This window comes from Camellia sinensis, chromosome 1 (assembly GCF_055761805.1).
Source record: "Camellia sinensis isolate YWXY chromosome 1, ASM5576180v1, whole genome shotgun sequence".
NCBI classification, from domain to species: Eukaryota; Viridiplantae; Streptophyta; class Magnoliopsida; order Ericales; family Theaceae; genus Camellia; species Camellia sinensis.
In genome coordinates, this window is record NC_138961.1 from 210,594,074 (window position 1) to 210,610,386 (window position 16,313).

A 16,313-nucleotide genomic window follows, 5' to 3' on the forward strand; every position below is an offset into this window, starting at 1 on the left:
CTACAGCTAAAACCTAACTCCATCATGGATAATCTGGAGTGTCGGTGACTGGGGAATTGAGACACATTCCGTCACTCGGAGTACGAAATGTACCTCGTTTCCCGTGCCCGGGCTAACTCCTATTCCGGACATGGTGCAATGTGCATGATATGCATGAAATGCAACTAAGATGCAATCCTAACATATACAATGCTATGAAAATGAGATGTCTCGAAATGTGTGCACACGGGCACGCAAACCGAGGCGATGACAGATGCAACGAAGATGAGATGCCTCGAAGTGCGTGCACACGGGCACGCAAACCGAGGCGGTGCTAAAGTGACAAGGAAATGAGATGCCTCGAAGTACGTGCACACGGGCACGCAAACCGAGGCGATGACAGATGCAACGAAAATGAGATACCTCGAAGTGCGTGCACACGGGCACGCAAACCGAGGCGATGACAGATGTAATGAAGATGAGATGCCTCGAAGTGCGTGCACACGGGCACGCAAACCGAGGCGGTGCTAAAGTGACAAGGACATGAGATGCCTCGAAGTACGTGCACACGGGCACGCAAACTGAGGCGATGACAGATGCAATGAAAATGAGATGCCTCGAAGTACGTGCACACGGACACGCAAACCGAGGCGGTGCTAAAGTGACATGGAAATGACAAATGAGCTTATACCAACATGAGTGAGCCTCAGCCACACTCACATCGGATGCCGATGGCAGAAAATGAAGTGCCTCGAAATGCGTGCACACGGGCACGCAAACCGAGGCAATGCATACGCAATGCATATGACATACAGAATGCAATATGGACTTATACTAACATGAGTGAGCCTCAGCCACACTCACATAAGATGCCGATGGATAAAAAACGGAGTGCCTCGAAATGCGTGCACACGGGCACGCAAACCGAGGCAATGATAAAATGCAATGAAACATGGCAAAAATGATATGCAAGCATGCTAATGGAATTTCAGCAACAAAATATGGGGGAAAACAGTCCCGAAATGAAGCGAAATGACATGAAATGCAAGGAAATGACCCGAAATGCAACATTAGGCATCCGAAATGGCCTATAGCCATACTAAATATGCACAACATGGACATGCAATGCAAAGACAGAAGCTAGACAGTCCCAAAATAAGCACTTTTCCAGTTATAAACATGGCCAAACAGCAAGTATAGGTATGGCGAAAATAGCATGCAAGAATAGGGGCCAAAAGAGGGGTAATGAAGCAAGTGGTATAAGAAAAACTCAAACTGAAAAATTTCCTTCTACAACACTGAAGATGGACCAAAAATATGAACATTTACAGTATATGGCAGCCTCAAAATCAGTATACAAACATGCTAAAAATATGATGCAAAATAAGGCTCAAAAGGTGCTAAAACATGAAGTGCATAAAATAATCACCAAACAGGAAAAAAATGTGAATGAAACATGAAGTATAGGCCAAAATAAGACCACTTTCAGTTCGGACCAAGGTCCAAAAACAGAAACAAAGAGGGCTACTAATTTATGCAAAAATGGGGCCAAATAGGGGATATAACTACAAGTGACATATGGAAACACCAAACAATGTTGAGCCCTTCTCCAATGTTGAAGAGGGGCTCAAAATAAGCCCTAAATCAGTTTACCACATGCTCGAAAATAAATTGCCCATGGGTCAAAAATAGCATGCAAAACTATGACATACAAGATGGTCAATGAAGCAAGTATATTATGGAGGGCTCAAACAGGGTTGAGCCCTTAATGAGAAGTGAAGATGAGTTCAAAATATGGCCCTTTTCAGTTAGGGCCGAAGCTTGAAACCAAAAAGAGATGAGGCTTAGAAATAGATCAAAGGAAAGGGTCAAAAGGATCAAAGTGTAACTTACCCTTGAAGATCCAAGCTTTTGTTACTTCTTGGGTTGATTTGCAGCTTCTTTAGCCTTCAAGAATCCCTCCTAGCTGCTGGAAATGAGATGGTGGTGGTGGAGCTTGGTGGTGTAGAAGGAATGAAGATTAAGAAGTTAGGGTTTTTTGAAGAATTGAAGAAGAAGGCAATGGAGTTTAGGGTTTATGCTTGGAGAAGAATTTTTCTAACCCTCATGAAGAAGACCCTCAGCTGGTTATATGGTCAAGAAAGGGGTGTAAAAGGGGGGGTCAAATGGAGAGGAAAACTCTCTCCCAAAATATCCCCCGGATACAGAAAATATCTGGGGGATATTGCCCCACAGCTGGAAAGGGTACAGTGAGGAGAGCACGGCCGGCCGCTCACTTTGGCTGGAGGTGGCCGGCCGGCCACACCCCCTAGCCGGCCGGCTAGGGGTCAAAAGGGTCAACCAGCTTTTCTGGCCGGCCAGGTATTGGGGAGGTAGCCCTATGTGTGTACAACACAACCATGTAATTGAAATTCCAAGAAAGTGGGTCCAAGGGGTTCAACAATGGCTCGGAAAGAGGGGGTCAAAAGGGTCAAGTTGACTTACTGGCCGGCCATGAACTTTTAGGGGCCTCCCAGATGTGTAGATCACAGATATGTGGTTGAAAGTTGGCAACGCTAGCTCTAAGGTATTCAACATTAGCCCGGAAGTGCGAAAAACGGGCGCCGGGAGGCTCCGGAGGAGAGATAACTGGTTGCTGCAACAATTGCTGGCCTCCCACCCTTCAGTGACCTTCTTCGGGATAAAACAGAGGTACCTGCCAAAAATGAGCGAAAACCGTTGCAAAACGAATGTTCCGGAGCCAAAACACGCAGTTCGGGGTCCCGGAAATGGGCTGTTAAGCACCGAAAATTGTATTCGACCTCGAAGTGGGTTTCTCAGCCCCCAGTGTCCCTCAAAAGGGAGAAAATAAGATGTATGCCAAAAATCAGAGCAATAGGAGATGGTTAAGCGGTCCCGAACCGAGGCACACGGCCTGACGACTCCGAAAACCGGGAACCGGACTCCGAAATGGGCAAAATGGCCTACGGCCACCAAATGTAGCCTACGGACATTGAGAAATGGTCTACGAGACCTCTCCCTCCCTTCAGGAAAAGAAACAGAGAAAACCGAGTCTGGTTCGCAAACCGAGACAAGGCACAGAAAAGGGTTCGGAAGTCCGGAGGCAGGGCTTACGGCCACGACTCTGAAACTTCTGAACGAGCACATTATGCAACATCACCAAGCGCTCAATTGGCGACGTCTGAGTCTTAAGGTCGGTCAAAAATGGGGTGTCTACAGTTGCCCCTCTTTGACAGAACTCGGAAGTCACAAGTGACGGGAGTGAATGTCAAAGCCAAGAGACGACCCATTTTTGACAAGGCCGAAGACTTAGACAAACATACAGGATAAACAGAGATGTGCCCGCAGGCATGCTCGCAGGCAGGGGGCAAAATGCAAATGATATACAAGAAACCGAAGGTAACCCAATGATCGTGCAAATGCAGCAAGCTGTAATGAAGCGAGTATTCGCAAATAGATGCAACAGTTTTAAGCAAGAATGCAAAGCAACAACTACATTTCATGCAGTTAAGAATGCGGAGGATTATTCAATCCCCGCCACGTCTCACACGGAGAAGATACGATACCTGCGCGATTCGTCTGGTCGCACCAGCCTCAATTGAACCGTACATACAATATCGTACAATATCGTGCCTGCAAAAGAGAGAAATTGCAACAAGTACAATATGCTAACAACACATATGTGATGTGATTCTGGAAGTTCGACACACGCAGTGTTGGTGAGTGAATGCATCGCAATGCAAGAATGGAATATGTGTGACAACGCATGCTCAAACACGGAGGTACGCCAATATCAAGAAATGTACATGACAATGTGAGTATGCCCATGAGAATGCAAGATGTGTGCATGAAAGTACAAAAACGAGCATGAGTCAGAGTGTCATTCGTCGTGAAACAACGAGTATGGAAACGTGTGTTTCGGCGAGGGTAACTCGATCACGGCCTCCGATCTGCTTCTTTGAAAGGTTACAGCTCATTCAAAAAGGATACACTTTGATTTCGATGAATGATGATGAGACATATGTCAGAACTTGAAACCGAAGTCCCGACTGAGCAATTTCGCGACCGGAAGTGTACTTTTCTTGAACTTTTTCAGGTCCCGGGAACTCCGATCTTCCTCAAAATTTGCAGAGAGCTAGGTGAGCATGTGGGGAGCATGGCCGGCCACTTATCTTCCCAAGGGGGGGTGTCCAACCGATTTCCATTAAAGTAGATGGCTGGCCGGCCATTTCTGCAAAAAGCAGATGGCTGGCCAGCTAGAAAAAGGGGCCGGCCGGCCATGCCCTTTTTCCGAGGGCATTTTGGTCTTTTTGCCTCCTTTTTGATGCTCTTTCAAACCAAGGCTTGAGGCCTATAAATGGCAGCCGAACCCCACTTCATTTCGTGCCTCTTTCAACACTTTTCTCTCCAGTTTTGAGTTTTACGCGCGTTTTCCAACACCTCGCGCAAATTGTTTTCGTAAAAACACTTAGTTTTAAACACTTTGGAGCGATTAAATTCCGGCTTCGGAGCTTCTTTTTGCATTTTCACCACTTGAGGTAAGTTCATCTTAATATTTAGAATATTTTCTCGGGAGTTGACTTTTGTTGATTTTTTCCAATTTTTGCGCATTTTGCTCATTTTTGTTCCCCTTTTGCAGATTCTTGAAAATGGCAGGCAATTCTCCTCACGGCGGGGGTTTCCCAGGTGCCGGAGATGATTTCGATCCCACGACTCTACCTCCGAGGACTCGACCTTTCATGCTCGAGAGGTACCGTCCGGCAGTGCACGTCCTCCCTCGTGCCGTTTTCCGTCATTTTACCAGTTTCGACGAGAGAGCACCTGCGGATCTGCTTCTCAGAGAGCCGGAGCAGCATCTCTCTCACGAGGCCCGAGAGGTATTTACCTCATCTTCTGTTTTTTACATTTCGCACCCTTGCCATGCTTAAACATTTAGCTTGTGACATAGTACTTTCCTTGCATCTTGAACATGTAGTTTCAACACTTGAATTTTCGAACACTCGGTTCATTAATTAAATTGCGAACACACAGCCCACATTAAAACACATGGCTCAAACACTGATTTGTCGAACACTCAGCCCGAATTCGAAAGTGAACACACAGCCCACACTTTAAATGGAAGTTGAACACGCAGCCCAAACTTCAAATTTTTCTGAACACACAGCCCAGATAGATGGTGAACACGCAGCCCATAATTTAACTGAAAGTTGAACACGCAGCCCAAAATTCAAATTCTCTGAACACGCAGCCCAGGTAGATAGTGAACACGCAGCCCACAAATTAACTGAAAGTTGAACACGCAGCCCAAAATTCAAATTCTCTGAACACGCAGCCCAGGTAGATAGTGAACACGCAGCCCACAATTAGACTGAAAGTTGAACACGCAGCCCAAAATTCAAAATTCTCTGAACAAGCAGCCCAGGTAGATAGTGAACACGCAGCCCACAAATTAACTGAAAGTTGAACACGCAGCCCAAAATTCAAATTCTCTGAACACGCAGCCCAGGTAGATAGTGAACACGCAGCCCACAAATTAACTGAAAGTTGAACACGCAGCCCAAAATTCAAATTCTCTGAACACGCAGCCCAGGTAGATAGTGAACACGCAGCCCACAATTAGACTGAAAGTTGAACACGCAGCCCAAAATTCAAATTCTCTGAACACGCAGCCCAGATAGATGGTGAACACGCAGCCCACAATTTAACTGAAAGTTGAACACGCAGCCCAAAATTCAAATTCTCTGAACACGCAGCCCAGGTAGATAGTGAACACGCAGCCCACAAATTAACTGAAAGTTGAACACGCAGCCCAAAATTCAAATTCTCTGAACACGCAGCCCAGGTAGATAGTGAACACGCAGCCCACAATTAGACTGAAAGTTGAACACGCAGCCCAAAATTCAAATTCTCTGAACACGCAGCCCAGGTAGATAGTGAACACGCAGCCCACAAATTAACTGAAAGTTGAACACGCAGCCCAAAATTCAAATTCTCTGAACACGCAGCCCAGGTAGATAGTGAACACGCAGCCCACAAATTAACTGAAAGTTGAACACGCAGCCCAAAATTCAAATTCTCTGAACACGCAGCCCAGGTAGATAGTGATTTGCATGTAGCTTATTTTACTTCATCGGCACACAGCCCATTTCATCTTATTGGCACACAGCCCATTTCATTATCATTGGTATACAGCCCATTTATTTCATTATTGACACATATCTTCATTCTGAATGCAGGGTGGTTCCCGCAGTGTGCGAGGATATGGTTCCACCATGGCGCGGGATTGGTATGCCGAGCTCCCGGAGGGCGTCAGAGACTTAGTAGACTTGGCAGGGTTTGGGCCCTTCTGTGTCGGGTTGTCACGCTGTCCTGCCAGGAGGACCTTGATGGCAGCTCTGGTAGAGAGATGGTGGGACACCACCAATTCCTTTCATTTCTCTGCCACCGGGGACATGACCATGACCCCTTTTGACTTTGCTGTATTGACCGGCCTTGATGTCGGAGGTTAGGCCATCCCCTATGACGAGGATATGGGCGAGTGGGAGGCCGCCTGGATGTATTTGTTGGGGGCTCGCCCACCTGTTGATAGGGTTTCAGGGAGAGTCAGGTATACTTGGTTCTCCTCCCATTTTCGGCGGGCGGAGATGGTGCCCGAGACTCCTGAGGAGACAGAGCAGTATGCTCGTGGCTTCCTGATGTTCCTCTTCGGGACTACCCTGTTCGCCGACAGAGGGAACACCATTGGGCTATATCTGCTGAGCGCTCTGGTTGACCTATCACAGGTCAGTAGATATGATTGGGGTGGCGCTGGCCTGGCTACCCTCTACTTTTACATGAGCGCGACCTCCCGCGGGCGGGGCGACTTACTTGGCGGCTACTGGAGAGCTTGGGAGGTATTTTCTGTCCCCTCGATTTACATTTCTGCTCTTCATTACTTGTACATTGCACACACAGCGTACTTTTACAGTCTGCATTTTGCTCTCAGCATTTCGTACTTACATTCTGCACTGCTCTTCTCAGTTATGGGCTTATGTATACTTCCCATCGTTAGCCCCAGTGCTGGAGGTGGTGGGGATTCCCGTGACCCCATATTCATTGATATTTGAGGGCCCGCACCGGGCGAGGCCTCGAGAGACCCTGGTTCGCCTGCGACAGTACTTCGACACTGTGCGACACTCAGAGGTACTTCAGAACTTTCAGTTCTTTTCATTTTCATCTTTGACTTGCTCTGTATATTCTCGTTCTCTGATTGGTTTATACATTTATCATCCGCAGATTACTTGGCAGCCTTGGGCACCTCTGGGTGATGATCTCCTACTTCAGTATACCGGAGCATCAGGCATCTCCCGGTATAGGGTCCTGCTCGAAGGGCCAGTCGGCAGAGTCTGGTTCCTGGGGGAGCGCTTTCTGTGCCAGGTACGGGGGTATCTTTCTCAGGATGTTCCCGCGGTACCTCCAGCTAGTATGCGGACCGCTGACAGGCTCTCTTACTCAGAGGTAGTCGGCGCCATGCTGGGCAGTGATGCTTTGTTATATGTTGCGGAGGGGGACTACGCCACCTATCGTCACATATATTTGATGCCTCCATTGACAGAAGCTCGTATTCCGATGATGAGACCTGCCGGTATGTCATCCTCGGATCAGGCTCAGGCTCGAGCTACAGACATCCCTTCTTCTAGCAGGGCTGGCGCATCTAGAGGTGGGAGTAGACCGTTTCCTCCGAACCCGTCGATTCATCCTCATCTGGGATGGCCAGATATGCCTACTGAGTTGATGGCGTGGCAGTATGGGACTAGCTCTCCGATTCCGATTCCACTAGAGCCTCCGATGCCCAGTGATCGATACGCCATTGATCCGGACTCACCGCCGGTATGCTCCACTTTTGTCATTCATCATTTCAGATGTTTAGACACTCATTTGTTCACTGATGATTATGGACTCATTTTTGCAGCCATCGCGAGGGTACATGGAGGAGATGGTTGAGCTGGTGGCCACACTCGAGGGCATGGTCCTACGCAGGGAGGCACAGTTGTCTGTCGCGGGCATTCAGGTACCCTTCAGTTTTTTGGCATTTATCATACTTCTGATGACATGCTGATTTCTACTGCATCGATAGACTACTTGTGTAGAGCACATCTGACACACACCTCACTTGTACACTGTATTTACATGCACCCACTTTACGTAGCTTTTGCTTGTATCTGCATCTGATGTATATATTTGGACTGATGTATTTGAATTGAACTCTTTGTTTTCAGATGCCTTCATGGTCCGGTCAGCCACAGACCAGGCCACCTGGGCCTCATTGGGGAGCTGGGCCATCTGGGCCTTATCAGGGAGCTGGGCCATCCGGGCCTTATCAGGGGGAGGGGTCATCTCGGCCTTCCCGAGGAGCTGGGCCATCTAGGCCTTTTCGAGGAGCTCGAGGGGGGCCTGTCCGCAGACGCAGGGCTCATGTTGTGGAGGTGGAGTCTGATGAGGAGGAGGAGGAGGCTACCGACCGTCAGTTCGAGACATCTGTCGAGGAGGGAGGCTCCGGTTTTGGTTCGGGGAACAGAGACGAGGCTGAGGAGGATCCTGAGGACGACAGCTCCGACTCTGATGATGGTGTGGAGGTTGTTCCACAAAAGAGGACCAGGCGTGCTTCTCGTTCCCGTTCCCGAGGATTTTGATGTTGCTATTTCCTGCTTTATTTTTCTTTTACTAGTAGTTTGTAGCACTTTGCACATTGTTAGGCAGTTTTGTTTTTGTAAAACATGTACCTTTTGTTTGTTGTAAAGCATGATGAAATGAAATAGCTTTTGAAAAGGTGTTTGTATTTTGAACTTTTAGCATCGTATCGCATCATTTATTTCGCACAAAAATGAATTTGAAAGGAAATGTACGTCGTGTATTCACCAAATCAGGTAGTGAACCGACGCAACAATCTAAACAACTCAACTTACTAAGATATAACAGAATCTTTAGCAAGTTTACAACTCGATAAGCAAAATGCAACAACGCAAATAAACAAGACTTTAATAAAAATTGCTTAAACAGAGAGCAATGACTCAAAACACAAAACACGTCCGCTCGACAAACAACTCGATAAGCAAAATGCAACAACTCGATAAGCAAAACTCAACAACAACAAAGTGTACTTCTGACGATCTGGGTATCGGAACGCATCCGGAATGAAGGCCTTCGACTCTCCCGTTGCATGGAAATGCTTGGAGTTCTCCTTCGAAGAGTAAAACAGGGCCGAGGAGACACACTACAGCATTGCTAGCCATCCCGGGGAGCTGGCCGGCCATTTTTGCAAAAAGTGAATGGCTGGCCAGCCAGAGATATGCCACGGCATGGAGGACTAGAGAGCTTTTGGCCCCCTGCTTCAACCTTCAGTTGCACTTTGTCAGATGAATGCGTGGATTGGCTCAAAGTGGAGGTACAATTTGGGCCCAGCTTGGCATCAGATGCTCCGTCCAGCTCTGGAAGGGGACACAGAGATACTTGATTCAACTATGCCCCAAATTTATCGCTTATTTAGCATTTTCAAGTTTTCTTTATGACTGTACTAAAATAAGCAACCTCGATTGTAATGCAAGAGCAAGAGAACTCTATTTTGAAATCAATGAAATTGAAAGTTATGGTACTGAAAATTTTCCACTTTTGGTCCAAAAATGGTCTAAGTCGTAAAAAGATTGATTTGAACAAAGTCAACTTTTATTAAAACTTTTCAAAACTATTTTCGATGTGGATCAGAACTGGACATGCCGAAAATTTGTCACTGAGATGCACAACCTTAGATCCCTGCAACTGGAAAGTTGCCCCTAGTCTGAAGAACAAGGTGGCACTCCAAAGCAACGGAAAGTTGCCCCTAGTTTGAAAAGCACTGTACCGGAGATCACGGTAAATGCTGATAGATAAAGATGACTGAGATGATCGAAATGGACAAAGTTGATCGGGGAAAAGTTTATGACTGAACTTCAAGACGAAGCTGCCTACGTATCCCAAAGATGGGAATCAAGTCTCACGTAGTTCAGGCTTAGGTTCGCTCGAGTATTTTCACTCTCCTTTTGCGCTCTAACTTTTGCCAAGGCCGCCCTTTGCGGGTTTTCAACCTTGCGAGCTCAGTTCTTATATTTTCTAATTTTTTGTGCTCTGAGTGTTGCCTAAGTCGCCCTTTCGGGTTTTCGGCCTATCAAGCCTCTCAAGGATAGTATTTCTTCAACTTGTCCATATTGATCGGTTGTGAGAACTCCAAGCCATCTAGATCCATCAGAACCACAGCCCCACCTGACCAGATAGCTTTGATGATGTAAGGACCAGTCCAATTGGGTTTGAACTTGCCCCTTGGGTCGTGGATGGGAGCTCGGTTGTCTTTGAGCACCAAATCTCCTTCTTTCAGATTCCTGGACTTAACTTTCTTGTTGAAAGCCCGGGCAATTCTGCGTTGATAGCCTTGGATGTGGTACAGTGCTTTCAGTCTTCTTTCATCAAAGAGCATGAGTTCTTCGAATCTGCTTTGCTGCCAATCTGCTTCGGCTATCTGGCATTCAGCCAATACTCGTAATGATGGGACCTCAATCTCAATGGGTAAAACAGCCTCCATTCCATAGACCAACGAATATGGAGTTGCTCCAGTAGAAGTTCTGATTGAAGTCCTGTAGCCCCACAAAGCAAACGGCAGCTTGTCTGGCCAATCTCGATAGGTTTCCACCATCTTCTGTAGTATATGCTTGATATTCTTGTTGGCGGCCTCAACTGCTCCGTTGGTCTGTGGCCTGTATGTAGATGACTTATGAAAAGCCACATTGTATTCCTCCAACAAGTCTATCACTTCTTTCTTGAAGTGGGAACCATTGTCTGAAATTATTTCGTTTGGCACCCCGTAGCGACAGATGATGTTGTTCCTGATGAACTTTGCGACATGCGACGCCTTCAATACTGCGTATGATTGGGCCTCGACCCATTTTGTGAAATAATCTATCGCTACTAGGATAAACTCATGCCCGTTGGACCCCTTCGGGGTAACAGCTCCGATCACATCAATTCCCCAGACTGAAAAAGGCCACGGCGAAGTCATGTTGTAAAGTTTTGACGGCGGGATGTTCATGCGATTTGCATGAATTTGACATTTGTGGCATCGCCGAACAAAGCTAATACAATCCTCCTCCATGGTTGACCAGTAGTAGCCCTGCCTGAGGATCTTTCTGGCCAGCATTACTCCATTCATGTGTGCACCGCACTCCCCCCCATGGATGGCTTCCATCAGGCGTTTTGACTCTTCAGCTTCTACACAGAGCTTATGCATTCCCAGATGACCCCTTTTGTACAAATTTCCCCCGCAGATAACGAATTGAGCAGCCATTCTTCTGACAGCCCTCTTATCTTTGGCATTTGCCCCTAGTGGATATGTCTCCTTTTCCAAGAAGTTCCAGATGTCGTAATACCAGGGGTTGCCGTCTTGAACCTCATCTATGGCGGAAATCGACTCGTATGCCGGCGCGAACTTCTGATCAATAATGACTGGACGCATCCGGACTCCGGACGGGATGTCTATCATAGAAGATAGAGTCGCTAGTGAATCTGCAAACCTGTTGTTCTCTCTTACGAGGTGGGTAAAATTTAGCTTCTCAAACCGAGGAATTAACAAATCCAAGGTTTGGTGGTAGATTATCATCCTTTCCTCCTTGACCTTCCAATCTCCTTTTGCTTGAGACACAACAAGGTTCGAGTCCCCAATGACGTCCAACCGTCTTGCCCCTAGTTCCAGGGCTGCTTCCAGGCCAGCAATGCATGCCTCGTACTCTGCCTCATTGTTGGAAACTTTGAATCGGAGCTTGAATGCTAAAGGGATACGGGAATCATCAGGCGCTATCAGCAACACCCCTATCCCATACCCATACTGGTTTGACGCTCCGTCAAAGTACATTGTCCAAATTTCATCTTCGACGTGCAGAATGGCTTCATCTGGGAATAGATACTCAACCGCTTCATCCCCCTCAACCGGGTGGTCGGCAAGGAACTCTGCTACCGCTCTGCCTTTTACTGACTTGCGCGTCACATACTTCAAATCAAATTCGGAGAGCAACAGCAGCCAACGAGCTAGCCTACCCGTAAGTGCTGGTTTCTCGAAAAGATATTTGATGGGATCCAAACGCGAAACCAACATTACAGAGTGGGCTAACAGGTAGTGCCGCAGCTTCCTGGTTGCCCATACCAAGGCCAAACAAGCCTTCTCCAGCGGTGTATAGCGGGTCTCGTAATCCAGCATCTTTTTGCTCAGATAGTATATGGCCCTTTCCACTTTGTCTTCTGACTCCTGCGCGAGCATGCAGCCCATGGTAGTCTCAGTTACCGAAAGGTACAGTATCAACGGTCTCCCAGGTTCTGGCGGTGACAACACGGGTGGGTTCTGTAGATATTCTTTGATCTGCTCAAAAGCTACTTGACATCGGCCGTCCCATTGGAATTTCTTTCCTTTCTTCAGGAGACCAAAAAGTGGTTCACAAGTCAAGGTTAATTTAGAAATAAACCGTCTTATGAATTGCACTTTACCCAGAAAGCCTCGCACCTCCTTTTCAGTCTTTGGTGGTGGCATTTCTAAGATGGCCTTGATTTTGGAAGGGTCGACCTCGATGCCCCTTTGTGTGATCAGAAACCCTAACATCTTCCCTGCTGTAACACCAAACGTGCATTTCTGGGGATTCAGTCGCAGCCGAAACTCTTTGATCCGTTGAAAGAATTTTTGTAAGGCGGTGTAGTGGCCCTCTCTATCTTTGGACTTGACAATCATGTCGTCCACGTACACCTCGACCTCCTTATGGATCATATCATGCAATATTGTAGTCGCTGCCCGTTGATACGTAGCTCCAGCATTCTTCAGCCCGAATGGCATCACTCTATAACAATATGTCCCCCACGGGGTAGTGAATGCAGTCTTCTCCCGGTCTTCGGGTGCCATCACTATCTGGTTATAGCCTGAGAAACCATCCATAAACGAAAGCAAGGCGTGTCCTGCCGTGAAATCTACCAATTCGTCGATGTGCGGCAAGGGAAAATCGTCCTTCGGACTGGCCTTGTTCAAATCTCTGAAGTCTACACAGACCCGAATTCTGCCATCCTTCTTTGGCACCGGAACTATGTTGGCCAACCAAGTTGGATATTCAGATACCAGCAGGAACCCTGCGTCAATTTGCTTGGTGACCTCTTCCTTAATCTTGAGGGCCCAGTCCGGGCGAATCCTTCTGAGTTTCTGTTTGACAGGGCGGGCCTCTGGATCAAGAGGGATCCGGTGCTGTACAATCTCAGGATCGATTCCAGGCATGTCTTCATAGGACCACGCGAAAACATCTTTAAAATCTTTTAATAAAGCGACTAAGCGCTCGCGCTCCTCTGAAGACAACGTGGACCCGATCTGGACCAGCCGCGGGTCCTTCTCAGTACCAACATTTACAGTAGTGATTTCATCCATTAAAGGTTTAACAAATCTTTCCTGCTCTTGATCGATTAATCGTTGCAAAACTGGGGGAATTTCTTCCTCGCTGTTTTCATCAAAATTTTGAAAATCCTGATTTAAGCAATAAATCAAAGGCACAGAAAAATACTCGGAAACCACATCCACGTCATTCTCATTAAATACTTCCAAGCCGTCAGATTCCTCTGTTACAACAGACTCAAAAGAAAATGAAAAAGACGACCTAGACAGGACTGTGGTATCCGGGTTATCACCCCCAGGAATACCGGACTCAGACTCAGTCGAGCTGGAATCTGATTCCGACGCAGAAGATTTGGTAGAATCAGATTCCGGCTCACTACTTGACCCGGAACTGCTAGATAAAAAGCCTTCTTCATACTGCCAGATGAGAGAAGGTGCGATAGATGCATCCAAGATCGGCGCTGGAAAGCCTGCAGCTATTTCATCTCCAATCACAGAAACCGAAGAGTTATCCCCCAAGCACTCTTGGCTGATCGGAGGATCTGATAGTAGACTTGCCAGTGCTACCCCCATTTCAAGCTCTGTGCTCTCAGGATCCACTGTTTCGCATTGCTCAACCTCAGTTGGTGGGTCTGTCTGCGCTTCGGCAACGTCATCCCCAGATAATTGTATGTCGAAGAAGATTTCAAAACCAGGCACGCGCTCCCCCTTCGCGTTTAGCCATGGCTCCGGGAAGCCGCAGAATGGAAAATCTTCCCCCTCCCGGACGAAACGTCCGTTTAGGGTACCCCAGATGGGCCTGTGCATTAAATCAAATGGCTTCCCGGCCTTCTTTGCCCTGGCCCTTCCGGCCATTTCTTTTCCTTTCCTCAACCACTCCTCTTTGGTGGGCAGATAACCCAGTCCAAAGGTGTGAGGATTGTGTGGCACTTCGGCCAACACTGAGACGCCTTTCCGGCCACTTCTCCCTAATCCCATTCCAGGGGTATGTTTTAGCTTGTTCATGAGGTAGATAGATTGTGCACTGACATACATGCCCTCATTTGCAGCCATGACATTCTGCACCACTTGAGCCTCGGCCAAAGTGAACCCCGACAAAAACACATCCTCCGTGTCGTGCTCGATCTCCAAGACAGGTGTAGACACTTCCGGCGGCGGATGGATTGATGAATTCCCAAAAACGATCGCCACCCCCTTCCCGTGAGGGTATTTTAGCATCTGATGTAGAGTGGAAGAGACTGCTTTGACCTGGTGCAACCACGGTCGCCCCAAAAGTAGGTTAAAGGTTGCGGGAACGTCCAAGATATGAAATTCGATGTTGTGTTGTCCTGGACCAACCTTGGTTTGAATTTTAACAGTTCCCATCACTTCTCTGCTGATATTGTCATATGCCCTGATCACTTGGGTGGTTGGGATGAAGTCCGCGGGTTTTAACCCGATTGCATATGCCGTTCTGGTTGGGCAGACATTAATCGCAGACCCGGTATCAACAAGTACCACCGGTATCCACTTATCTCTGCATTCCACAGAGATGTAGAGAGGCTTGTTATGATTTGCGCCCTCAGGCGGTAGCTCTTTGTCCAAAAAAGTTAATGCCGGGGAACCTCCTCCCGGAAAAACCAGCCCAACCAGCTGTTCAGGCGTGGTGTCTATGGAAAGTTTCGACTTGTCCATGGCAGATAGGACAGCTTCTCTGTGCACTCGTGATGCCATTAGCAGTCCCCAGATGGAGATGTCTGCCTGTATTTTCTTTAACTGTTTCAGCACAGCTTCATCCTCAATCTGCTTCTCCTTCTGTCTCTCCGCTTCTCTGTCTTTCCCAGATGCTTCGGGTTGGTCTAGGTGTGGGGGTTTGAAGTACCGCCCACTTCTTGTCATGTGGTCCACTTCATCAAGATACCAAGTATCATCTGGTTGGCCATTTCCCCAGTCTTCATCGGTGTGGGCAAGACACAAATCGTCATCTTCCCACCACATTCCGCTGGCAGCCAACAGACATCTGTCCGGCTCCAGTCTACTCGCACTTTCAGTGCTCTCTGTCCAAATGCTCGCAGCATTGTCTGTCTTTGTGGACACAGCATTTTCGGTCCCCTCAGGGCCCTTCGCCTTTCTGGCTTTCTCAGCTTCCTTAAACTTTCCTTGTTCCAACTGCGTCAGTACAGTTGTTTGTTCAACAGTTCCCACATCCGTAATGCCCATGTCCTGAGCGGAATTCTTAACACCGGCGCTCTCCGGCGGTACAACTTGATTTTCGGCCGTTCCGGCTACAAGTGATGTTTCTGCCCCTGCCGGGCTCTGTTCTGGTTGGGCTTCCCCCACTGCATCCGGTTGATCTTCAAGCCATCCAGTGGCCTCCTCTGATCCCTCATAATCATTCCAGTTAATGGACGCGTCCTCCAACTCCTGATCATCGCGAAATCGCAAGTTAGCAAAGTCCTCCTCTATGGTTGTCGGCTCATCTGCCCATAGCCTAGATCCATCCTCTCGGATCATGCACAGTTCTCCTGTCTCGGGAAATTCTACAATTAGCCCACTTCGGCTCGTTGATAGGATGTGCCTGCTCGGATCATAAGCTCCCTCAGCGAAATTCTGTCCAGTCCCAGATTTAACAGACTCATTCTCTCCTAAAATCTGCCCTGCCTTGTCTTCGATGGTCACCACCACCGGCTCCGATTGGGTTTTGGAGACGTCCACCATGCACAAAAGGTCAGTGCAAGCGGGGAGGAGCACCTCCGGCTTGGGTAGGTGGGTGGGGGTAATGTAGATGCTAGGATCGTAAGACACGACCCCAGTCTGGATGAAATTAATTCTGTTGGAAGGGGGAGGTTGGTTATGTGGTGGAAGAGGGTTAGTTGTGACATTAGGTTTATCAGGAGGCGCAATTACCTGTTTGTCAATAAGATCTTGGATCTCA

At 47.7% G+C, this 16,313-nt stretch overlaps 1 protein-coding gene across 1 annotated transcript; it reads left to right on the forward strand.

Annotated features, from left to right (window-relative positions):
* The first annotated feature begins 7,009 nt into the window (after window positions 1-7,009).
* On the forward strand, window positions 7,010-8,115 carry LOC145790585 (uncharacterized). The gene is made up of 2 exons (XM_082868694.1): window positions 7,010-7,848; window positions 7,931-8,115. Exons 1-2 carry the CDS (start codon window positions 7,444-7,446, stop codon window positions 8,075-8,077), a joined length of 552 nt encoding a protein of 183 aa, XP_082724820.1. The 5' UTR covers window positions 7,010-7,443; the 3' UTR covers window positions 8,078-8,115.
* The last annotated feature ends 8,198 nt before the right edge of the window (window positions 8,116-16,313 follow it).

What these genes read in the sequence shown, in the direction of transcription:
- LOC145790585 (XM_082868694.1), top strand. Translation starts at nt 7,444, where the DNA reads ATGCGGACCGCTGACAGGCTCTCTTACTCAGAGGTAGTCGGCGCCATG. An exon ending in TTGATCCGGACTCACCGCCG is followed by an intron (nt 7,849 to 7,930) that starts GTATGCTCCACT and finishes TCATTTTTGCAG; the next exon opens with CCATCGCGAGGGTACATGGA.